Source organism: Brettanomyces bruxellensis, chromosome 7, assembly GCF_011074885.1.
Source record: "Brettanomyces bruxellensis chromosome 7, complete sequence".
NCBI lineage: Eukaryota > Fungi > Ascomycota > Pichiomycetes > Pichiales > Pichiaceae > Brettanomyces > Brettanomyces bruxellensis.
In genome coordinates, this window is record NC_054688.1 from 856,921 (window position 1) to 880,300 (window position 23,380).

Below are 23,380 nucleotides of genomic sequence, written 5' to 3' on the forward strand. Positions count from 1 at the left end.
TCGTCTTGTGAATGCTGTTGCCGAGACCAATAAAGTATGTTTTCTGCTTTTAATTTCGCAATTTACCTATTTGCGCAAAGCTAACGAACGTCCAGTATAAATTTTTCAGATACTCTTTTGATCCTCTACTTCCGCCGCAAGTGTATAATATAAATTAAATTGGATAAAATTTTAATATATGGATTTATTTTACCCGATATCAAAAAGACGTCTAATGAAGCGGGTTAAAGCCGTTCTCAACAATAATATCTTTATGTTTGAAAATAGAACCGTCGCACATTTATTTGATTTACATATCTTTCGTAGGCGATCAATTTTGAGTTCTAAATAACATGCACAAGTTGTTTGTGGTTTAGTCTTGGTTGAAACAGACTTTTCATAGTCTTAGATTGTTAGACACGCACTGTAATAGTTTTTCTTCTCAGACCACTCGCTGCTAGAAATTTTTTTCCCCTTAGTAATGAAACCCACCAATACACACTATCTCTATCCCGTATACACACCGCAAATTTTTGCCGCCTCAAGATTGACCCATTTGCGTCAATCGACGTAGAAATGTTTCCTGAAGTTCAAATGTCTGATTTAATTTTTTTTTTTTACTTCTATATGTTTTGCTTCGCACCATTTCATTTTCTTCTTTAACTTTCCATTTCCCGAACATTAGTAAGACGCGTTCCAAGTTTTCGCCTCGCAACAAAACTTTTGACCAAAAGCACTAGGCCACAAGGCTTGCTTATGAAAAGATAAAATGAAAAAAAAAAAAAAAAATTATGGCTATTGCTTTATTGGGCATTAGAGGATTGTCGAATTTTTCCCCCTGCCTTCTCCACGTACGATGATTATCCAACCTGTGAGAACCGCTTGCATTTAATTCCTGTAAATATATAAGAAACCGTTTGTCTTAAAGTTATTTTTTTGAGCGTAAACTCTTTTCTCTTTTAGTTCCAACGATTCTTCCCCTCTGTTATGCTTAACTTTGTCCTACTAGTAGTCATCGTTTTTTTAATTAACAGATTCTTATCAGCAAAAGCTGCACAAACTTCGTCATCTGCATATAACATTAATCCAGAAATGTCCGCCGTCAAACAAATTACTTCTGAAGCTGAGTTCAAGGAAGCTATCTCCGCCTCCAATCTCGTCGTTGTCGACTTCTTTGCCACTTGGTGTGGACCTTGTAAGATGCTCGCTCCAATGATCGAAAACTTTGCAAAGGAGTACACTTCCACCAACTTCTACAAGGTGGACGTTGACCAATTGCCAAATGTTGCTGCTTCTAACAGTGTTTCTTCGATGCCAACACTTTTGTTCTTCAAGAACGGTCAACTTCTTGGAACTGTCATTGGTGCTAACCCAGGTGCTGTCAAGCAGAATCTTGCCAAGTTGGCTTGAATCAATTCGAGTGAATTGTGTCGTGTATGTATGATATCAGGGCGTTTCATGAATGGGATGCGAATTCGTATACAGCTGCAAGGAAATGATTCCGGTATTTGAATCACTTTGACTCTGGTGCTATCGCATTTGATTCTTGAGTACATTTCTTCGTTTGTTTGTTTTCGCAACGTCTTTGTACATCATATTTCTTAATATATTTCCGGTTTTACTGTTTGCGTTGTTGCTTTTTTGTAACTGTTGTACATGAAATCATCTTATAGTAATGATGAATTTCCACTCTATTTTACTGTATTTCTTGCTGCTCTTTTACATTTCTCAAATTTAATGTCAAATTGCTAGTCTATTCAAATACATGTATACTCCTTAATTAAAGACATCGGCAAAGAGTCCGTCAAGATCGAATTCCTTAGACCATTGCGAAACAACCTCTTTCCTTTCTGTGTTCAGCACACTTTTGGACACTTCGTTATTCTCTTCGGTTGTGGTCTCAGTTAATGGCGGAATATTCCAGCCATGGAATTTGCCATCTCTCCAGTCATTCAAAACGACAACAGCCGCAGAAGAAAGATTTGGAATTCCGCCCTTGCCAAGTCGTCCGTGGGATCTAGCAATATATATTAGGACTTGCTTCACAAAGTCTAATAGACTGAGTGCCGGTAACGCCGGAAGATTGTAGTAATTCTTGAATGAATCCGCCATCTCCGAATCATTTGACAACCGTTTTATCAACAATTTAACGGCACGCTCCGGGTCTTTGATCTCCTTCTTTGGAAGTGCATTCAAAAGAACCAATTCCGACTCAAATTCACCCGTGGATTTCGAACCATCTCCTTTTTCTGGAAAGACAATACCTGGAGAATCCAATATCTTCAATTTATTATCCATCTTGATCTCCCGAATATTTCTCGTTATGCCAGCCTCGTTACCAACAGGACATAGCTTTCCAGATCTGCCACGTCTAGTGGTTAACGAGTTTATCACAGAAGATTTACCCACGTTAGGAAATCCTATCACACCAACGGTAATAGACCGTTTTAAATTAGCCCTCTCCGCATATAGCTTGAGAGCTTCTAAAAGCTGTCCTGAGGTAGATGCCTGTGTTAACTTCTTGTTAAATGCACCAGAACCGTTTGTGCCAGTGCTTCCTTTAACTGGAACAGTAGGGAAGAATTTCTGGAGATATTGTATCCAGTTCTTGAGAACTGGCTCTGGAACCAAGTCGACTTTGTTCAAAACAAAGATCAACCTCTTATCTGGATTGTTAAGTATGGCTTCTTCAACTTTTCGAGATCTTGTTGCTTCTGGATTACGTGAATCCAACACATATAGCACAACGTCGGCGGCATCAAGCACATTCTTGAACACTTTATCAAACTGCTTTCTGGATTGATCAACAGTTCTTCTGTTGCCCTTTAAATCTCCATTATCTTCAATTTCGTAGTCAATAACTTCGAAGCCTTCTGCATCCTCGTCCATTTTATCATCATCCTGTACCGTATTTCCTTCCTTTCCGTTCATCTCAAATTCATCAGCAGCTTTTTGAGCACTTTCCATAAGAGCAGCCATACTGTCCTGTTTAACTTCCTCTTCTATGTCTTCGTCATTCACCGTTTCACCATTACCAGCCATTTGTGCCCTCCGACTTCTTTTCTCCTCCCTCTTCCGCTCCAATTCTTCCTCTTTCTCTCTCTTCTTTTCCTCTATTTCCAAAAGTATCCGATCTTTATAAGGGAAGCTTGAAGGTATTCCAATATCTTTCGGACGTCTCGATTTCCATGTAGGATTCTTCTTTTCTAGCTTTCTCTCCTTTCTCCGATGAGCAGCAACCTTCTTCTTGATACCTTCCCTCATTCTTGTTGAAACTCTTTTTGATTTCTTTCTTTTCACTCTCATTTTTTATTTTATCTTGTTGTTCTTAATGTGAATGGCCTAAACAACAACTAAAAGTGGTCGTATGCTGATGACGATGAGGGAAGTTAAGTGATCAAAAAAGAGTGATCGAAACTTTTTTTTTTCAGATGAAAATTTTCATCACAATAGGAAGCTGATTTTTTTTTTGTTTTATTATCAATGAATTCACCTCATTCGATATATATGTGGTATTTATTTAATGGGTAAGGTTATATAGTAGAACTCAACTTGCCAATTTAACTTTTCCGTATCAAGTATACCCTGAAATATACATTGCTTTCAAAAGTATTGAAAGGCAACTCTTTTCTAATTCTGAAACTACAAATACTTGTCGTTTTCTTCTTGTCCAACCTCTAGGTTCCTCATTGAAATAGATTCGTCGATCGTCGCATCACATTGTGTTACACCGCCTTATTTCATACCTACGAAAGGATCGTATTTTGACATGATAATTTCCCTTTTTGGTCTCTGTTCCTCTTCCATTTTAAAATTTCTGCTTGTCTTATGTTGTTCTTATGTTAGCTTTAAAATTAAATATCTGGTTCTTACCCAAGATTTTAGATTACGTTCTACAGTTTTTAAACTGAAACCGAAGCAAATAAATAATTCAAAAAAAAAGTATAAAAATTGCTCAAGATTTATTGTACTAAAGTCTGTTGTTAATTTTAAATAATGTTCACACTATATTTCATCCACTTGTTATCATTGTCATTGAATTTACCATACCTGTAGCTCGTCAAAAAGATCAAGTCTCTCTTTACTAGACTTAACCATAATTGAAAATTCAGCTCTAATATTATCTTCCAATCTATCCGGACCGCATGATACAATTGCGCAAGAAGCTTCTCCGATATTCTCTTTTAAAAGATTTTTAATGTTGGGTCTTCCGTACTTTATATGAATGAAATCCACAGAATCATCAGGCTTTTGGTCGGATTCTGAATCGGATGATTTAAAATTCTTCGTGCATGTCAACTCTACTACTTTGCTTCTGTTTTTCGCCATTTCAGATGCATTTCCATGGGTCAAATAAAAATCTATTTCAACTGGCTGATTTCTTAATTGAGATATTAAATCATGAATATAAGTTTCGAAGCCATCGAGATTTCTAATGATCCAAACAAATTTGATTCTAGTACAAGATAAATTTTGTTTCCCAAATTTTATTGCATAATCAATGATCCCAGGTATTCCTGTACCTCCCGCTATAAGAAGTCCTTTTTTATAGTGATGAATAGGCGCTGTTTTACCATATGGGCCCTCAACACAAACATAAGTATCCAGAACACCTTCGGGCGATCTCATTAGCCTTTTCATGATATGAGATGTAATACCCCGTTTTGCCTTGATATAGCACAATATGTTCTCCTCGCTTTCTATGATTGTAAATGGATGATTCTGAAAAAATAAAAGAGGATCTTTAAAGTAGATGAATCCATACTGTCCAGGTGTACTGTGAAATGATTTTGGTTTGTTTATAGTTATTTTAAACATGGTGTCATTAATCATTTCCACGTGTGCTTTCTTATATCCAAACCTAATCATCCGAACAATTCTAAATAGTCGATCAAAAACCCAAAGAGCACATGACACGATTATCCATTCACACCAGCCAAGTTCATGGCAGTGATACCAACACATGACAATAAATGCAACCACCATGATTATGTGAAAGTATAAAAAGCATTCATACATATATCTTCTAAATGGATGGAGGGCAAATAAAATGATACCACCAGCAAGGCTGGTTGCAATAACACCACAAACAAAATACAAACTCTGTAGATCAAGAGTATACTCGCCTTTCTCAAGAATAGTATAATAAATCGAGTGAATCAGCGCATCTAAAAACATCCAGGTAGCAATTATTTTGTGATACTGAATAAAATCAGAATACTTCTTTCCAGTCAAATATCCAAGGAAATTATTCCTTCCTGCAAAAATAATTAAAAGTGGAACCTTACCAAAAGCCAAAATTCCAGATCTATCGGCAACAAATCTTTGCCAAGCACGTGTACTTGTCGTAAAAAGAGAAGCAGCCTCATCCTGATTATATGGAAGACTGTATATCACAATCTGAAAAATTGTAAATAACGATAGAATGATCGAATCCTGTCTGTTGGGAAGTAAAATACTTAAATACTTCCACCCAAATGGTCGTTGATAGTTTCCATTTGGGAAAAGTGCAGGAATGGTAATGAAACTTTTGATATGATTAACAAAGATATTATTATGATTCACATGGAGTCCAATTCTTTTCAATAAATTGAATACACTTGTAATTACAAGTACCAATGCAAAAAACAACCAATTTCCAATTGCATAATAAGTTGCATCATCCAGATTTTTATAAAATGCCTTATATCCATCGTATGTCGTAAAAGCTGATGTCATATTTGTATATGCAGGTAAGTATATTGGCATTGAAGTGTTCTTAATATCTTCTAATGAAAGATGTTTATTTGTCGCATTTTTGTGTTGATCCCTGAAATAGGTCCAGTCATGATGGAAGCTTGAATATTCTGCACAAGAAGAAGCTGCAACCAGATATATCTTCTTCATTTTTGCCTGGTCCGAATTGGCAAGTTTATCACAACAGAGCATCATAGATCCCACACAAGGATCATATCCACACATGACATCATAATAAGCGGCATACTCAAGAGTGCTATTAGTAGCAAAGTCAAAAACTAAATAGCTCGTGACGGCACTGTCACACGACCAAAATTCAGGGCTACCATTGTTTAGCCTGAGCACCGTTTTCCAATTTGCATCCGCTTTAGCAACAGAAAGAAATGTAAGAAAGGATAATAATGTGGATATAATCATTAAAATTATGCAACCAAGCTTCCTCAGCAATTGTAGCTATTTTATGATATTTGCAGTCTGTCATATCAGACTTCCATTATTTCAAATTAGCATGCCTTGTGTAACTTTGTACAGACAGACATACATATATATATATTTGAATGAACATTTAAACTGCCACATAACCGAAACTGAAGTGAATTTTTCCATAAGATCAAAAATAGTCTTGTACATCAGAAAGAATGATAATTATTTGTCGTCGGATGAAAATACTTTTGGAAGATTTTACAATGGTTGAAAAATTGATTAAAAAATGGCACAATATGATCCCTAATAATTGCCTTTTGTAGCTGGGAGTTTTCGGCATTAGTTGGTTATAGTCTAGGTTCACACAATTAAGTGCTCATGCATAAACAAAATTCCTCGAAGGGACATATCGGTGACAAAAGGATAATGCAAGTTTTATTTCAAAGTTCGGTTATACATAAAGGCCACCTCGGTTATATAACATAAATATTTCAATATATATATATGAAAGTCTGTTACATTTATTTTCTGTTATTATTAAGGACAATGGCATCAATACTTTAGTTCTCTAGTTATCATTGTTTTCGTGTAGTCATCATCTGAACCGACAGAAATACGCAGGGGTCAACCCTCAAAAGCAAAAGCTTGCCTTAAAAGAAACTTGAAAAGTTTTGTTAAAGTTTTACAGTCACACACAATCTGAGCCCCTCCCATCACTAGATCAATGAAATGTCCATTGAAAATGCAAGCAAAAAAATTTTAAAGCATGCTATTGTATATAATCAATTACTCTAAATAAGTTCAGAGAAAAGAGCCAATTGGATATCAAGAACTTTAAATGGTGTGAGCAAAATAAGAAGCAACATGTAAAAGCTCTATTTTTTAATCCTATAATAATCCGTGGAAAAAAGTAAAATGATAATTGAAAATTATTTGCTCCCAGTAGTAAGCATATCACTTGTCAATGGTGCTCGCAAATCTTGGTAACCTTTTACCCATAAGATCATTTCCTATGGTGCCCGTTCTCAATGGAAAGTTGGAGAATGATTGTGAGTGTGGTAATTTAGGACGTGGATGCCCATTTGCTGGTATTCGAGAAGATGGAATATCTATTTTATTAAGCTCTTGAAGATTTGCAGTCGAGCGTGTTCTAAGTGTGTTACCTCTAGAGTTGAATGACGCATTTGATATTGAAGGATATCTACCCTCTTCTAAAGAATGAAGCTGATTATTATGAATATCCAATTCCTCATCAGAAAATCCTGCCAAATGATGGTATTTTCCTATAAGCCTCATTTTGATTTTCATCAACATGTTCCGCGACTTTCTCAAATATTTTAAAAGTATGTTTCGTGATTTCAGGCGATTGCCTATAAAAAAATATGCCGCTATGCAAGAAGTCATGAACACAAAGATAACCCACCAAGGGCCAATTCCAAAAAGTGACTCCCTATCTCTTTGCAATGTATCTTCGGATGCCTTTTTGGACCGTAATTCCTCTATCTTGTTCAAGCTTGGATACACTCCTACCTGCTCTGCGTAAGAATGAGCTTGAACCTGTGATGAGGCATATAATAAAATCTTTCCCAAGGTCCAGCTTAGATCAGCACCATCAATTGAATTAGCACTTTGAAATGAGGAGGATGACAATGATGACGATGATGATGATAATGAACTGGTATCTTCCTTTACATTATAATCCCCATCATCATTACCCTCAAGACCAATACGAGGAAGTCCAAATCCTTCATGTAAAACGTTAACAATCCATGATGCTTTAAAGCATGAGTCTTTAAGTAAGGGAAGTCGCATATTAGGGCCATACTTTCCATCCTCAAATTTCTTTTCAACCGAGTCCCAGTCGGATTCGCAAAATCCTTGCAAGCTCTGCTCGAACTCCTTAAAGTTATATTCGCCAGCCATATGGAACACATCATTGGCTGTATACCAATACTCGCTAATGCCAACAAATTTATCTTTAGTAAAATCAATTTTAGGTGCAGAAACACCATTAAATAGGCAAGATGACTCCTTACAAGGCAAATGCTTTAAAAGAAGTGGATAAATGGTTCGGAGGCATTGTCTATAGTCTCCAGAACCTCTAATGTCATATGTAATCCCTTTCAACTCCTGCTGAATTGTAAGTCCCTTCTGTGAGCATGGATCCGATATATCGTAGGTAGAATCACCATCTTTGTCGTAATTAACACCTTCTGGGAGAGTCATAATAAGATTACGGAGATGACGCCTGTGTGCCTCATTTGCACCAAATCCAAGCCATGTACTCACAAATATTGGCCACTCCTGTTTAGTCCCATCTATGTTTCGGAGTCTAACCATATATAGCTCCTTGATGTGCTTTTTACGTTCATCCTTGTCCGATGGAACAAATGCTATTTGTGTTGATGCCCCACCCATGTCCATAAATCCAAATGTTGACCCTGAGTCTATTCCCTTTTTATTGTCAAAGTTATCAAACTTCTTTTTCAAGTAATTAAGGGCGATCCACCCGTAAATTCCTTCTGTTTCGCCATCTATAACCTGAACATGATCTGTGCAAGAGTCCAGCTCAAAATCACTATGCTTTCTTACAGAATTGCAGACTTCTTTCAATATGGCACTTCTCTTTTTCTCCGGAAGTAGCCGCATTCCAGCTGTAGCCTGTATAAATATTGGAGTATCTCTTTGCTTTTCTATCGGCACTATCTTAGCTGCAAACTCCACCAATGGTTTCAAATGCTTTTTCCATATCTTACCTGGCTTATTTGCATATGCAGAAAGGCCTGGGTTTATTCGCATTCCCCATTCCTTTTTCTGCTCAATTTGAGGAACTGAATTCAACAGTTCATTTGATGATTTGGAACTCGCAAGAGTTGAAGAAGGATCATCCCATCTAAATACCTGAAGTCTCGAACCCGATGATCCAGCATCCACTACTATTCCATAGTTTTGTCCCATTGCAGACTTCCCTGTGGTATTCTGTATACCCTTCTTTGAGTTAGAAGAACTTTATCCGTCTAAAAGAATGAAAGGTAATAGATAATGCAATCTAGTGCAATGATAATTTATTTTTTTTCCCCGTTAGTAGTCCGGTAAAAATGGTCATCCAACACATGTTTACCTCGGCCACCTTTTCATTTTTATTTTTAATCTTTTTAATGCGATGTACGGATGTAAAAAACTACAGAAGCTTGTGATGTATTAAGAAAGAAAGTTGATGCAATATCAACGAAATCGTATTAGACTATTTAAACAAGTATCATTCGATCTCAAAATTCCACAATCCGTCTGCTAAGTAGTGTATAAGCTCGATACCCATACCCTTGTTAACTTTTTTAATCTCATCAGTGCTCATGAGTAATTTTCCAACTGCCAATGCGTTCTCCTTACCTTCAGCATAAACGGCAACTGTAGTTCCCTTTGCAATGTCCTCATCCGGAAGTTTGGCACCCTTAGATGTTAGGCCAGGGCACATAATGTTTGCACCCGAAAGAATGAATTTTATTGCACCACGATCAACTTGAACTCTGGGGAAGCATGAAGGATACATGTGAATGAGCTTCAAAGACGGAATTAATTCATCAAATTTCTGGTAAAAAAGAACCTCATCGTTTACAGCATATAAATTTATCTTATCCTCACATTTATACAAGACAACTGTACTTTTCTTTGGCATTAATATCTTAATGGATTCTTCGAGTTTGGGGTACTGATTCACCAGCTTTGTTCTTAATGCTCTTTGAACAGACGACTTCACGTTCGTCTGTGTGTGCACGTCATCTTTCGTAAACTTCTTAAACATTCTTTCTATTTATGTACACTTTTCTTTCTATTCTAAAGTTGTGTTCCAATAAAATAATGATCAACTGGACCGATAATAACGGAGAGAAGTAAATAATATCTAGAATTTTCAATTTACCTGCAAAACTTTTTACTTTTTTCCCTCGCCCCTCTACAGTTAACGCTTTTTCAAGCTCTTTGAATTATGATCCAAGCCAACTACACATTTCTGGCATACTTAATCAGAAAAGTCCTTCACCCCTTATACAGAAGAATATCGTTTAACTACAGTTATCCAAAGTAACTTTTGTATGGCCCCAATCATCACCCTACAGCCAAATTCTTTGCAAGACTCCTTTCCCATTGCATACCAAGATCAAATCTACTACATCAAACTTCCATCAAAAAGAGCATTACCCGATACAACTCGGATTACCTAGTTACATGTAAGAATATATTTTCACTTCGGTCAGTACAAAGACTCAACCCAGAGCAAGTGTAAAGTAAAATATGTCCAAAAATTCCTCGAGTGTTCAAAGCACAAGGGCTCAAACACAAGAGAGCAGTCTTGTTGAAGTTTTCAACTAGCAAAAACATGATCTCGGACGAATCCTCACTGATACACGTAATGCCCTAGCATAAGGATGAAGAAACAGAAGGAATTTTAAACGAATGCACATAAGTGGCTAGTGAAGGGTTAGTGCGAATGGTTGGAATTTCACCTCTATTTATATTCGTAGAATTTTTTTCGTAAAAAAATTTAAACCGGGCTTACAAAAAAAAAGCACAGGGCAAAGAGTACTTTAATGAACGTTAAATGACTGAACGGTTGGCATAGTTAAAGCATAATTCGAATTTGGTTTCCAAATGTCAACAGCGTAACGAATAAAGGTTAAGATGTCCTGCCTTTGTTTGGAATAAAAAAGTAGTATGTATATACATGTAATTGCAATTAGCATCAATCAAGAAAGAATCATAACTTAACACCCAAGTGGATGGCAGCAACGCCAAATGTCAAATCTTCATAGCCCTTACCAGGAACATAAAATCCAGCCTTACGAATCATACTGGCAAACTTCTCTTGGTTAGGGAACTTTCTAATGCTTTCAACCAAGTATTCGTACGAATCCCTGTCGTTTGCAATCAGTTGACCCATCATTGGCAAACATGAGAAAGAATACAAATCATATAAATAGCTCAATACAGGATCATGAACTTGCGAGAATTCTAAGCATGCGAATATTCCACCTGGCTTCATAACACGGTAGGCTGCATCCAACCCAGCCTGTATATTTGTGAAATTCCTAATTCCGAAAGCGATCGTGTAGACATCAATTGAGTTATCCGGAATTGATTCCAGCTTTTCGCCATTTTGAACCATAAACTTGATTCTTGGAGAATTGGCATACCTGGTTTTGAGACACCTTCTTTCACCCTCTTTGAGCATATCAGGATTAATATCTGCAACAATCATTTTTGATTCATTATCACCATACTTTTCGTTCGCATGGTCAAGAAGGCCAAATGCCACGTCACCAGTTCCACCTGCAACATCTAAAAATTGAAGTGGTTTGCCAGAATTTGGGCGCATACCACAATCTAGCTTGTTAATCATATGGCATTTCCACAATCTGTGAATACCCATTGACATCACATCATTCATAATATCGTAATTTGATGCAACAGAAGAGAACACACCATGCACTAGCTTTTCCTTCTGTTCAACTGGAACCTTTCTGTAACCGAAATCAGCAAGCTTGGCTTCCTCATTCGATGCTCGGAGAGAAGTAGAAAACAGCCGATTAAATGGCTGTCTAAGTCTGTTTGCGATGGCTTTTATTTCCAATTCAATCCCAACCATTTTTGCTTCGAATTAATCTCGATTGTGTTTAAATTATATAAATTGTAAGAAAAGAAAGATAATTGCTTAAAGCTAACGAAAACCCCTTTTACTGTGTCTGCTCGTATACATTGAATTTTCCTGCACCCCATTAATTTTTTTCCAAGAATATCCAATGTAAGTTTACGCTACATTTTCCAGGCTACAAACGAGAATCCCTTCCTTTGTTCTTGCACCTAGATATTTTTTTAAGGAATTGTTTGTTTTCCCGCAACTATTCTCAGTTCTATTCAAGCAAAGCAAAGTATATATCCTTGATCTACACAGCCATATATTCATTTTAATCAGTGCTCGGCTCTCCTGTTTTTCTGCTACCGCTACTACATTCTTCAAAATAGTAAACTGGCGCTTAATTTTCAACCCAATATATTTATTTGGTAATTTTAAACAAGCAAGTCTATCAAATTGCATTGAATCAATGTGCTTTACTATGTCTAAATTATCATCATCAATCAGCAATGTTGTCCCAAATACTCATATATTTTGCTGTGCTTGCAGGCTTCTGTACGGCAGCTATTATTCCTTTAATTAACGACAACGACATTTTAAATGAACCATCAGAACCAAAATTTCCGGAGAAAAGACCCTTTATGAATGATGAAATGCAATTGTATTCAAAAGAATATAATGAGAAAGCCTCAGCTGTCTTGCTTTCATATGAGGAGCTATCGAAAAACAAACTTCAGTCTTTAGGCATTTCAGGATCAATTCTGAGTGTGCTCACTAAAGGGATTGAAACCTCTGATAATTTCTTTCTTCCCTTTAATAGTAAGTCTGTTTTTATGTTAGAAACAGAATCATCTGTTTTAATAGGAAAAGATAATATCAGTATGATGATGCCTTTTGACATCAATGGTGATTACCTCTTAAAAGATGTGAACTTGCTTATACCCAGGTCCTTCCTAAACAGGTATGGATTGTGGAACCTTACCAGACCGGGCGGTCACGAAATATTTGACGGTGCATTCTTTCGAAATGAATCTAAGCCTTTAAACTTTGACTCTCCTGTTCTTATCATGATATTTAAAGAAGATAATTCATTAACTAAAGGCATGTCCAAAATGTTTTTTGACAAATTTGCACTGACTTGGGTAAACTCGCGTGACTCAACAGATTTATTGCATTCGGTCTTTTGCTCTGTCAACGGCAATTCTACTTTTGGAGCTTGCTTAAAAGTTAATGACGGTAATAGGCAGATTTTTGTTTACCCATCATATACATCTATCCAAAAAAGAGAGATCAACTTTAATGGTTTTTTTGGCCCTTTTTTAGTTAAGCGAGAAGTACAAGATTCCAATACCAATGATCAAGATTTTGCAGAAGAGCAATCAACTAAAGAAGTGTTCGAGATTCAGTTAGACGACTCGGAACCTCAAGCAAATGAGAACAGCTATGCTAATATCACCGACTGTCTACAAAATGGGGAACCCGTTGCATTGAATGTTGTTGAAGCTGATGATGAGTACGAAATACCTGCTAATAGACCACCAAGAAATCCACATTACTCGCAAGTAATTTACCCAGACTTGGTACATGTCAACTCTCTTTCCTTAGCCAAACGAGGTGAGAAGGAAACCAACTGTGAACCAATCACATGGACCAATTTGTTCAGGCATGCGCTTTTCGGTAGCCCATCTAATTTCTGTACTTAATCTTCATTGAGGTTATCCATAATTAAATTACATCTAATATGACACACTTTTCAGTTTGTTTGTATCTCCTTGTAAAGCGTCTCCGAGTGCACCTGAATATTATTGCTGGGAGATTAATCGGAGTCACATCCGATCTGTCAAATTTTTTTTAGCAGAATAAAAAAAAATGAAATGAAGCAAAATGGAATAATGGAGAAGTTGAAATTTTAGAGAAAGCTAATCTTTGGGGCTAGCAGTAACATGTTTGTTGATGCTTTCAGCTTTTTTTGCTTCCTCTGTTTTCTACTCAAATCATGCTTATATGACTATTTAGTAGTAACGACACCATCGTGCTTTAAGATCATAGTGCTTGCATCATGGTGGAAAGATTATCCAATCTAGAGAATGCCCTTACATATAACGTTCGAACGTTTCTAAGAGCGCATTTTTCAACTGAGAAAATAAGGCAAGCTTCTTTTTGTTCTTCATTAGTGACATGTCTTGTCGATGCATCCGTTGTCACTTTTTCCATATTCACTCCTCAATTTATTAAGCACCTTAACTATGATCAGGTAGATATCAACATTATTGGTGGGGCCATGAATATTGGCTTATATCTAACGCTTCCTGCTTTAGGTTATTTGAGCGATGCTCATGGACCGATGTTATTGGCTTTAATCGGAATGGTTCTTTGTCCTGGGTATATTTTAGCCGCATGGTGCTATCATGCACAGTTCACTGCCTTCATTATGGCCATTGCATTTTTCCTTATTGGAACGGGAACATCATCCGCATATTTTTGTTCTCTTCTTACTTGTGCAAAGATATATCCTGACAGAAAGGGTCTAGGTATATCTCTTCCAGTGACCTGTTATGGAGTATCATCCCTCATACTCTCGTATATCTTTCAACTTTCTGTTTTTCGTGTGGACACTGTTGATTCAGATTCTCACCTTAGTGTCTACAAGGTGTTCATATTCTTAAGTGTTGTGTATCTATTGACCGGTGTTGTTAACTCTATTTCATCCGTTATCGTTACTATCGAGAAAGAAACTGTGTTCGAAGCACTTGTTTCCGGAGAACAGGTTGCAACCGCTGCTCAGCAAGGTGAAATTACCGAAGTATCACCAATGAATGCTGCTGAGAGGGTTGCTTCGTATAATTCGGTGGAGGATACAGGTTCCCTCATTAATTCAGAATTTATGGAACCACAATCGCACGAGGTCCGATTTGCCAAATTTCTCAGAGACCCAACTATGCCCTTAGTTTACATTTGTCTATTCTTTTTGGCGGGTACCGAGGAACTTTTTGTAGCAAATCTGGGTTCCTTAACCGAAATTGTTGGAAGTAAGGGGAAGAAAAGCATCTCTGACCAAGTGGCATTGTTCAGCATATTCTCCACAATCACCAGATTAGGTGCGGGCTTTTTGAATGACGCCTTTGGAACATGCAAAGCTACTATCAGACTGATATTAATATCCATAGCTCTATGCATTATATCTTATGCTATGGTAGCGGTCAATGTCAATGACTTCGGTATTATCAGTTCATTGATGGGTGTCTGCTATGGTTCTACATACACGCTTTTCCCCACTTTAGTTGCGAGTGTTTGGGGTGTTGATCTTATGGGTTCAACCTGGGGCTTGTTTCTTTCCGCTCCCGCTTTTGGTGATTTAATATTCGGTCTCTTTTATGCATACGAGTTTGATCGCTATTGTGTGGTCGCAACGGCCACTATAAGCAACTTTGTTTACTGTCTCACGACACCGTTCTTGGTGTTTGGTGTACTAGCGTTGGTTAGTGGTATCTTTTTGTACTATTGCTACAGAAGATACTGGACCGGAAAACTTTCGAATTAGATATGTCAACATATTTCCCAAGATCTAGTTGCAAGTATATTTTGCATTTCATTCCCAAAATTATATAATTTTTGGGGGTCATATAGAATGATGTCATTGTAAATTTGTTTCAGAATATAACGAAACGTAGATGCGGCGCTTAAGACAAAAAATAGTATCCTAACTAGAAGAAAGCTTTCCTGCATTTTTTTTTTTTTTTCTATCTTCTCCAAGTCCATCAAGCGAGAATTAAACTTCAAAAAAAAAATTATATATTTGTCGAGTTTGTTCACTCAATTATTCTTATTATCCTTCATCACAAGGTATTCGTATCATCTCTCTAAGTTATTATTCATAGTTCTTGATGGCATAACGACCAAATTGCCATTAGTTTGGTAGTATTTGAACTGAAAATCACTTTTAATTGTTTGCTTGGAAGTTCACGGTTCACTAATAAGCTAGGTGGAGTCATAAAAACCATTTCAATTGCTCCACCAGAATAATTGTGAAGCGGACAGTTTAAAAATACATACACTGTTTGATTCTGTGTGTTCTAGAAAGTTTAAATTAAAGTATTGGCTTATAGTCGTTTCTTTTCATTACATTTCAACTCTGAGAATCTGTGAATATTTCCGGTTCTTTGGGCTTGACGTTCATGATAACTTGAAGATTTAACCAAGGGTATATAATGTTTTCATTCTCCAAGAATTCAACCCACTTACAACCATCGCTGTTTGATATTCGAATCAGATCTGCGAATAAGAATATTCTTTTTTTGGAAGGTCAGACGGGTGAGTCCAATACTTTGGCTGTATTTGGTCATGTTGTTTTCTCCATTCCGGAAGATATCACTGTTCGTGGTATTTCTCTTCATTTGACTGGATGTTTCCGGCTTGATTTTCTTGAAAGCTTTCAAGACGGTTCTGGAAGAGTGATTGCTGCCTGTCCCGTGAGAAAGGAGATGGTTATAGTTGAATGTGAATGGCAAAATCTTCTTACAAACCCAGAGGGTGTCGTGTTGAAATCAGGTTTAAGCAGTGCGGATCATCCAAATGTTTCGACATCTAAATCGCAGAATTCCGGTAAGTATTTAACCGGCAGGTCTAAACCAGTTAAACTAACAGTTGATGAAAAGATTCCTACTGGAACTACTCCATTTCCTGAACAACGCGATTCAACTAATGGTAATATAATGTTTACGCTTCCCCGAGGTAACTATTCACTTCCTTTCAAAGCTGCTCTTCCAGGAAGCATTCCAGAAACTGTGGAAGGTCTACGCTGTGGGGTGATTTTATATAGATTGGCAAGTAAAATGAATGGTGCAAAATCGTTCAAAAAAGACCCGCAGACATGGAAATATTTAAGAATATTCAGGAAGCCGTTACAGACAGAAGTTTCGATGTGTGAGGACTGCTCTGTTGAGAGTACTTGGCCAGGCAAGATTCAGTATGAGGTTCGACTTCCTCGAAAAGCATTGCCGTTGGGTGGTAAGGCCAAAATGCACATTTTAATTGTTCCGTTAATGAAAGGGCTGACGCTTGGAAAAATAACTGTCTCGATACAGCAATACTTTTCTCTCAAGGGAGATGGAGATGAATCATTCGAGGATGAGCACACAGTTTTCAGATGTGTTTTACCTGAGATTTCGATGGATGAGCTAAGTCCGGACAAATGGTCTTTGGAAGCTAGAATTTCACTTCCTCTTAATCTCAAGCAGTGCACACCAGATGTGGATTTGAAAGATGATCTTATTCGTGTCCGTCATAAGCTCACACTTAACATCAATATCATGAATTCGGATGGCCACATCTCACAGGTGAAATCCAAGCTACCTATAATTCTATACATAAGTGGAAGGGATAAAATACTTGGGAGAAATGCATATGTTGACCGAACTGGACGTATTAGATTCAAAACGGGCAGTTGTATATTATTTGACAATCTGAAGAACCAGCCTCGACTGGTTAGTGCTTTGGAACCTATTGCTAGTCCTTTAAATGATCAAGCAATACCTCAAACTATTGAAGAACAGATGGAGGAAGATGAACAGTCAGATTCGGATGATAATGGCAACGTGCAAAATCAAAATCGAAATTTGCGTGCAAGTCATTCGAATATTTCATCTGGTGATAATACAGAACCTGCCATTAGAGAGGGAAGTAGTAGCTGGTCTTGTCAAGCGCAAGTACCTTTAGATTCACTTTTAATGCCATCATCACCAGCAGCATCTACTAGATCTACACCAATACGGATACCGCACAGACCACAGCTCGGAAGAACTCGAAGTTCTGGAACAACGCGGGTTAAAAGTCACGGTCACAACTACAAGAAGTATAGTGTCGATGGCAGGGATGGTACGGAAGAAATTCAGGAAATAAGAGTTGATCCTGGATATGACTTTGGACGAGATTTGGATCCCGATAGCTCAGATGAAAGTGAAAATTCTGAGAAATTCTTGCCATCCTACAATGATTCAAAGAAAGATATGCATTTGGATCCTAGCATGGTGTCTCCAATCAATTCGCCAATATCAATTGCAGAGGAAACTTCAGGTTCGGCATCGTCATATTTTGATCTTGATCCACAAATGTTGCACAGAACCACATCTCGATCCAGTAGCGTTCTTGAGTCTCCAGCTGCTCAGTTTCTTTCCTCTGCAACATCAGCAGCGGTCACTCCGAAGTTTGATGAAAGTATGAACGAAGTGCCGTCGTATAGTTCTGTTTATGATGATGATTATTCGGTGACCACTGATCCGGCACCTCCTTATGAGGAGACGGCTTCTAAGACTGATAAGGAGTTTGGTGATTATTTGGTGGCGAAGGTTGAGAAAGAACGATCAGGTTTTAGGAGTCTTGTCAATAAACCTTATGTAGCAGGGCATTTATCGTTATCTACACCTCCAAAAACTGCTCCCCATAGAACACTAATGAACAGTTTTCAGACAATGCCACCACTAAGAAAGACTTTGTCCTCAACTAGTTATAGACCTCACGTTTCACTGCCGGCACTACTTGCGAAAAATTTCAGTTCAGATAATATATTAAGGCCAACTTCTAACCAGCTTGGAAATAACACAAGAGAATATCATGTTCCAAAGGTTCCCCCAAAGGCTATTACTAAAAAAGTCGGCACCCCAGACAGATTATCGCAATCTGCCTCGCAATATTTCGAATCTCTTCCCAAGCCTACATTCAACTTGCATTTGCCGTACCATAAGAAAAAGTAGGTAAAAGAAAAGCGCACATCTTAATTTCTCCCCTTTCCGCTTTAGGTCATTTCGTGGATAAATTTTATTGCATGCCTTACTGTTCTTGAATATGTGTACACTTAATACTTACAGTTAGATTCCGTACAATAATTTTAACTCAGTATTATCCTCGATAGTTGTAATACAATAGCTGCGGTGCAAAAAAAAAAAATGAGCACAATGTATAAAAATAGATATCGAGCAACGCGGAGAATTGTACCAAAAAGAGAATGAAAATAGAATAAACAGATAAAACACCGTGTTTGGTGTTCTCGTGTCCGGAATAATACCAGCCATTAGGTTATGAACAGCCAAGTCAGAGCTTCAATTCTTTGAGGAATAAACAATGTCATGCGTTTATAGCATGTTAATTATAAAGTCAGTTCTGGTTTTTTATTGACGATCTACGGGATATTATAAAAAGGTAAACTAGGAATTATTCTTCCAGCTCCTCCGGACTATTTATTTGTGTACTATTTGGAACAACGCATCAAAATTAGTTTCTGTTTTTTTTTTTCTTCCCGTCCCCCCTCGTATTTTTTACCCTGCATTTACCATTTGCATAGACATTGATATTAGCGTTAGTTTCTTCTTCTATTCTTTCACATATCTCCTTTCGAAAGTAGTTACACCTGTTCTCTTCGCATATCAAAGAATAAATAAGAAGGAAAGATCACCCAATTTCTTTTTTATTTATCCCACCGACTCCTAGATCAAGATATTCTTATTTGGCTTTTCGAAATACAATTCTTTTACTCTAGAATACTGCTGTGTCGTGTTCAGTGATCAATATTCTGCCTGAAAGCATATTAAACTACAATGTCGTCATTAATTCCTATCGTTGGTGCCGCCCAGAATTACGCCTGGGGTAAATATGGTTCCAAATCAGCAGTTGCACAATTCTCACATAGCAATGATCCATCTGTCAGTATTGATGAGACCAAGCCTTACGCTGAACTTTGGATGGGTACACATGCGAAAGCACCTGCAACACTTAAGGACAACAGAAATAAACTGCTTTCAGATGTTATCGCCTCAGATCCATCTAAATATTTGGGTTCTAAAGTTCTTTCTCAGTATCCTACTACTAATGGTGGGCTTCCTTTCCTTTTCAAGGTTTTATCTATCAACAAGGTTCTTTCAATTCAGGCACACCCAGATAAGTCTCTTGGAGCCAAATTGCATGTAGCCGATCCATCGCATTATCCTGATTCTAACCACAAGCCGGAGATGGCAGTTGCCATTACAGATTTTGAGGCTTTCTGTGGATTTAAGCCATTACCGGAAATTGATGTTCTTCTTCAGAAGATTCCCGAATTTTACCAACTTGTGGGTGCAGAAGTTGCACAGACTTTTCATGATAAAATATCCTCCGCATCCCAGGAAGATGGAAGACGCCTTCTACAGAGTGTATTTGGTAAAGTCATGACAGCATCTCCTGAAACAGTTGCAAAATACGCCAAGAAGATGGTTGCAAGAACCAAGAGTCAGCCTGAGTTGTTTGGCCCTGTTCTAGCGGATCTTATTCAAAGACTGAACAGTCAATTTCCGGATGATGTTGGTCTTTTTTGTGGATGTTTGATGCTAAATCACTGCTTCTTGAATCCTGGTGAAGCCATGTTTCTTCACGCCAAGGAACCCCATGCTTACATTTCTGGTAATATTATGGAGTGTATGGCAACTTCGGATAATGTGATCCGTGCTGGGTTTACTCCGAAGTTTAAGGACGTTGACACTTTGGTCTCATGTCTTACGTACACCACTAATCCTGTTGAAGAGCAAAAGCAAAAGCCTGAAGACTTTGCACGCGGAACTGGTGATGCCAAGTTTGCCCTTTACAATCCTCCAATTGATGAATTTTCCGTTTTGCAGGTGAAATTTGAGGCTAGAATCGGTCTTTCTGCTCATATTGCAGGAATTCATGGCCCTTCCATTGTTATAGTTACTGATGGATCAGGAGAAATTGCAGTTAGGGGTGAAAAGTCTCAAAAAGCTGAACCAGGATACATCTATTTTGTTGCACCAGATGTTGAACTCTCTTTGTCAAGTTCTTCATCAAGTTCTCCATTCACTCTTTACAGAGCGTTTTGCGAATTGGAGTAGCCTCAAAGAAATATCTACGACCTAGCGTATTTATGCAAATCGGATGAATGAACAGTTTACTGCTATTAGCTTCACGATAGAAGTCTGTATTAAATATACACTCCAATAATTTAAGTTCGTAAGTTACTATTATTTTCGATTCTTTCTATATAAGCTCTCTTTTCTTTTCAGAAAGTTAGCACTAACATGTGCTGTTCAGTCGCTATGCTGTAATCTTTGTTGACGCCTCTCTTTAAACAGCTCATAGTTTCTATCATCTTCATCCTCATCTTCGTTTAACCAATCAACAATATCACTAAATATTCTGTTGCTTATTTCCAGATCCATTTGCAGCTCTGTGTCTCTGAGCCGTGCTTCTAAATACTCGGAAGTCTCAATTAAAACTGCTATGTTTCTCTTGAGTTGTCTTTTCTTAAATTCTACTATTGCCCTGAAGTCGTTCAATCTTACTCCGCGAATCTCCAACACGGACATTCTCTTAAAAATGTCCCTTCTTAGCGCCTGGCATATTCCTACGTCCCTTAATTTCATACAGTGGTTAACACTCAATCTTTCCAGCAGATCTCCTCGTAAAAGCCCCAATTCCCAAATTGTTCGATCGCTTATTCCGCAGCCTGCTACTCCCAATGTTTTAATTTGGCACTTTCTAATTAAAGGGCAAATAGAGTAATCCGAAACCAGATCACCTTTTAAATGTCTGCCAACATTCAAAGTCTCCAAATGTGGACAATTCTGCGCCACTTGATATAAAGATGCATCTGTAATCATCTCAGAGGCTCTAAGATCTAAGGTTTTTAAGTTTGGAGTCCTTTTCACTATCTCAATAAGATTGTCATCTGAAAGACATCGACATCCTGGAAGTGAAAGCTTTATCATCGCAGGTGTAAAGAGAGATGGAGGAGGAAGTAATTTGGGGCATATGTAGAATTCGACCCACTTCAAATTTATTGGATTGATATTTGTCGCTATGCAATCGACATCGTATTGTGTTGTGGCCCTTAATTTATGAAGGACAAATGTTTTACAACGTATTGGAGATTTGTTTGTAGTACAAAACTTAGCCAAATCATTGTCCGACTCGAAGAAAACATTTTCATTCAATATTTCACGTGTCACTGAAAACCAAAGATGATTCACAAGCATGCAATTGTATAAGTTTGCATGTCTTATCTTCTTGCAATGCCGTGGATTCATGCACGATGAAATAGAAGAATTCGAAATTGATCTTCTCCACACTTTTGCGCCTTCTTCGGGCCCATGTATTAGAACTGCATGCCGGTATGATTGAGGTGGTCTTCTTGTAAGAGTGTGTTCCCTCGGAATTTTGTTTTGGTCATCAGATCCGGTATATTTTAGAATGATTTCTAAGATTTCAGGTATGCTGAAAACTTTATCCGCTGCTGATCGTTTCTGTGTCTGTGGTACAATAGTCAGTGTCTCATCAATATCAGTCATGAGATCTGAAAGTAAATTTCTTTTCGCATGATGGATATCACTTGCAAAGAGTGGGCGAAATTTGGGAAGCTGACTGTGTCCGAAAACTTTCGCCCCGTATGGTGAACTTTCACATGATGATACCGGAGACTCATCTTCTACCCTATTTAACGGTGATGTGAATGGTGATGAGTTTGGAGATGGTAATGGTGAAGGTGGAGATGAATGAAGCAGTGAATTTGATCTTAAAGTCGTACAAAATGAATCGAAGTAACTAAAGTTGGAGTTCCTAACGTCACCTTGGTCCTCTGAAGATCTCACATCCTTGATATCATCTTCTTCATCCTCAAGAAAGGATCTATTATTAGGTAACATACGCGATGGAAGTGTTGTATGACCCTGATAGCTGTTCAAGGGATTTGATTTGGATGGTGTGTTGACTGAGGAAATAATAGTACTACTAACACTGCTAGTGGTTCGTAATTGTAAAGGAACTGGAGAAAATGGAGATTCAGAAGCCATACTATTTGAACTTGAACATCTTGAAGACTGTTGATGCCCACTTAATGTCCTTGTTGGATAATATCTGAGTGCCATATGCTGCTTGGAAAGTGAATCCACGGCCCTTCTCTGGCTAGAAGATCGAGATAGTGAACCTGGAGAATAATCAGAAGGCGACCGGCGTCTTAGTTTCCTAACTCTGATCGTTTCCGTACGACTTAATGAGTACCTCTTTGATGCAGGTGGTGTACATGAAGCATCGACTGATGGCTGTGGTGAACAAGTATGATGTAAAGTCATAATGAAAATTTTGTTCCTGCTGCTAACTCAAAATGAATTAAAGGTGATGAATGGATTTGTCAGAAAGCTGAAAAAGGAGTAGTTTGCTGTGGCCATAAAAAGATGTTTTTCCTCTATGATGGAATTGAAAAGTTTTGACTGATGGAGATGAAGATGGCCTTGTCCTATTATGTGCTCTTTATCAATTATCTTCGTTAGACTGATGGTCAATTGAGGAAAAGGAAAAAAGAACAAGCAAGGAAAATTATTAAAGAGCCGAATTGAAGAAGATTGTCAAAGTTCTGTACAATCTACTAATTGACGAAGATGTATGCAGAATTATTGAGTAAGCACAAAGGTTATGAGCACTCGTCGACCTTCCAAAGCAAGAAAAAGGAAAGGAAACAGAGCAAGTTGCAAATAATGATAATATATAACAAAAGAAAACCTTTGGGAAGAAAAATGAAGGTTTCCAGACCAGTGCGATATATATAAAAATGATGAAAAGGGTTCAAGACAGCCACTT

General features: G+C 37.6%; 11 protein-coding genes across 11 annotated transcripts; 5 read left to right on the forward strand and 6 right to left on the reverse strand.

Annotated features, from left to right (window-relative positions):
- Positions 1 to 1,071: 1,071 nt before the first annotated feature.
- Positions 1,072 to 1,389, forward strand: BRETT_004855 (uncharacterized protein; the record flags this gene model as incomplete). Its single annotated transcript, XM_041283344.1, has 1 exon — positions 1,072 to 1,389. One exon carries the CDS (start codon positions 1,072 to 1,074, stop codon positions 1,387 to 1,389), a length of 318 nt encoding a protein of 105 aa, XP_041136696.1.
- A 366-nt stretch (positions 1,390 to 1,755) lies between these two features.
- BRETT_004856 (uncharacterized protein) lies at positions 1,756 to 3,285 on the reverse strand (the record flags this gene model as incomplete). Its single annotated transcript, XM_041283345.1, has 1 exon — positions 1,756 to 3,285. The coding sequence occupies one exon, from the start codon at positions 3,283 to 3,285 to the stop codon at positions 1,756 to 1,758; it is 1,530 nt and encodes a 509-aa protein (XP_041136697.1).
- Positions 3,286 to 4,020: 735 nt separating this feature from the next.
- Positions 4,021 to 6,132, reverse strand: BRETT_004857 (uncharacterized protein; the record flags this gene model as incomplete). The annotated part of the gene is made up of 1 exon (XM_041283346.1): positions 4,021 to 6,132. The coding sequence occupies one exon, from the start codon at positions 6,130 to 6,132 to the stop codon at positions 4,021 to 4,023; it is 2,112 nt and encodes a 703-aa protein (XP_041136698.1).
- Positions 6,133 to 7,092: 960 nt separating this feature from the next.
- BRETT_004858 (uncharacterized protein) lies at positions 7,093 to 9,096 on the reverse strand (the record flags this gene model as incomplete). The annotated part of the gene is made up of 1 exon (XM_041283347.1): positions 7,093 to 9,096. One exon carries the CDS (start codon positions 9,094 to 9,096, stop codon positions 7,093 to 7,095), a length of 2,004 nt encoding a protein of 667 aa, XP_041136699.1.
- A 301-nt stretch (positions 9,097 to 9,397) lies between these two features.
- Positions 9,398 to 9,940, reverse strand: BRETT_004859 (uncharacterized protein; the record flags this gene model as incomplete). The annotated part of the gene is made up of 1 exon (XM_041283348.1): positions 9,398 to 9,940. The coding sequence occupies one exon, from the start codon at positions 9,938 to 9,940 to the stop codon at positions 9,398 to 9,400; it is 543 nt and encodes a 180-aa protein (XP_041136700.1).
- Positions 9,941 to 10,891: 951 nt separating this feature from the next.
- Positions 10,892 to 11,779, reverse strand: COQ5 (2-hexaprenyl-6-methoxy-1,4-benzoquinone methyltransferase; the record flags this gene model as incomplete). The annotated part of the gene is made up of 1 exon (XM_041283349.1): positions 10,892 to 11,779. One exon carries the CDS (start codon positions 11,777 to 11,779, stop codon positions 10,892 to 10,894), a length of 888 nt encoding a protein of 295 aa, XP_041136701.1.
- Positions 11,780 to 12,276: 497 nt separating this feature from the next.
- BRETT_004861 (uncharacterized protein) lies at positions 12,277 to 13,470 on the forward strand (the record flags this gene model as incomplete). Its single annotated transcript, XM_041283350.1, has 1 exon — positions 12,277 to 13,470. The coding sequence occupies one exon, from the start codon at positions 12,277 to 12,279 to the stop codon at positions 13,468 to 13,470; it is 1,194 nt and encodes a 397-aa protein (XP_041136702.1).
- A 356-nt stretch (positions 13,471 to 13,826) lies between these two features.
- Positions 13,827 to 15,308, forward strand: BRETT_004862 (uncharacterized protein; the record flags this gene model as incomplete). Its single annotated transcript, XM_041283351.1, has 1 exon — positions 13,827 to 15,308. The coding sequence occupies one exon, from the start codon at positions 13,827 to 13,829 to the stop codon at positions 15,306 to 15,308; it is 1,482 nt and encodes a 493-aa protein (XP_041136703.1).
- Positions 15,309 to 15,975: 667 nt separating this feature from the next.
- On the forward strand, positions 15,976 to 18,516 carry BRETT_004863 (uncharacterized protein; the record flags this gene model as incomplete). The annotated part of the gene is made up of 1 exon (XM_041283352.1): positions 15,976 to 18,516. The coding sequence occupies one exon, from the start codon at positions 15,976 to 15,978 to the stop codon at positions 18,514 to 18,516; it is 2,541 nt and encodes an 846-aa protein (XP_041136704.1).
- An 840-nt stretch (positions 18,517 to 19,356) lies between these two features.
- BRETT_004864 (uncharacterized protein) lies at positions 19,357 to 20,640 on the forward strand (the record flags this gene model as incomplete). Its single annotated transcript, XM_041283353.1, has 1 exon — positions 19,357 to 20,640. One exon carries the CDS (start codon positions 19,357 to 19,359, stop codon positions 20,638 to 20,640), a length of 1,284 nt encoding a protein of 427 aa, XP_041136705.1.
- A 195-nt stretch (positions 20,641 to 20,835) lies between these two features.
- Positions 20,836 to 22,875, reverse strand: BRETT_004865 (uncharacterized protein; the record flags this gene model as incomplete). The annotated part of the gene is made up of 1 exon (XM_041283354.1): positions 20,836 to 22,875. The coding sequence occupies one exon, from the start codon at positions 22,873 to 22,875 to the stop codon at positions 20,836 to 20,838; it is 2,040 nt and encodes a 679-aa protein (XP_041136706.1).
- Positions 22,876 to 23,380: the final 505 nt, after the last annotated feature.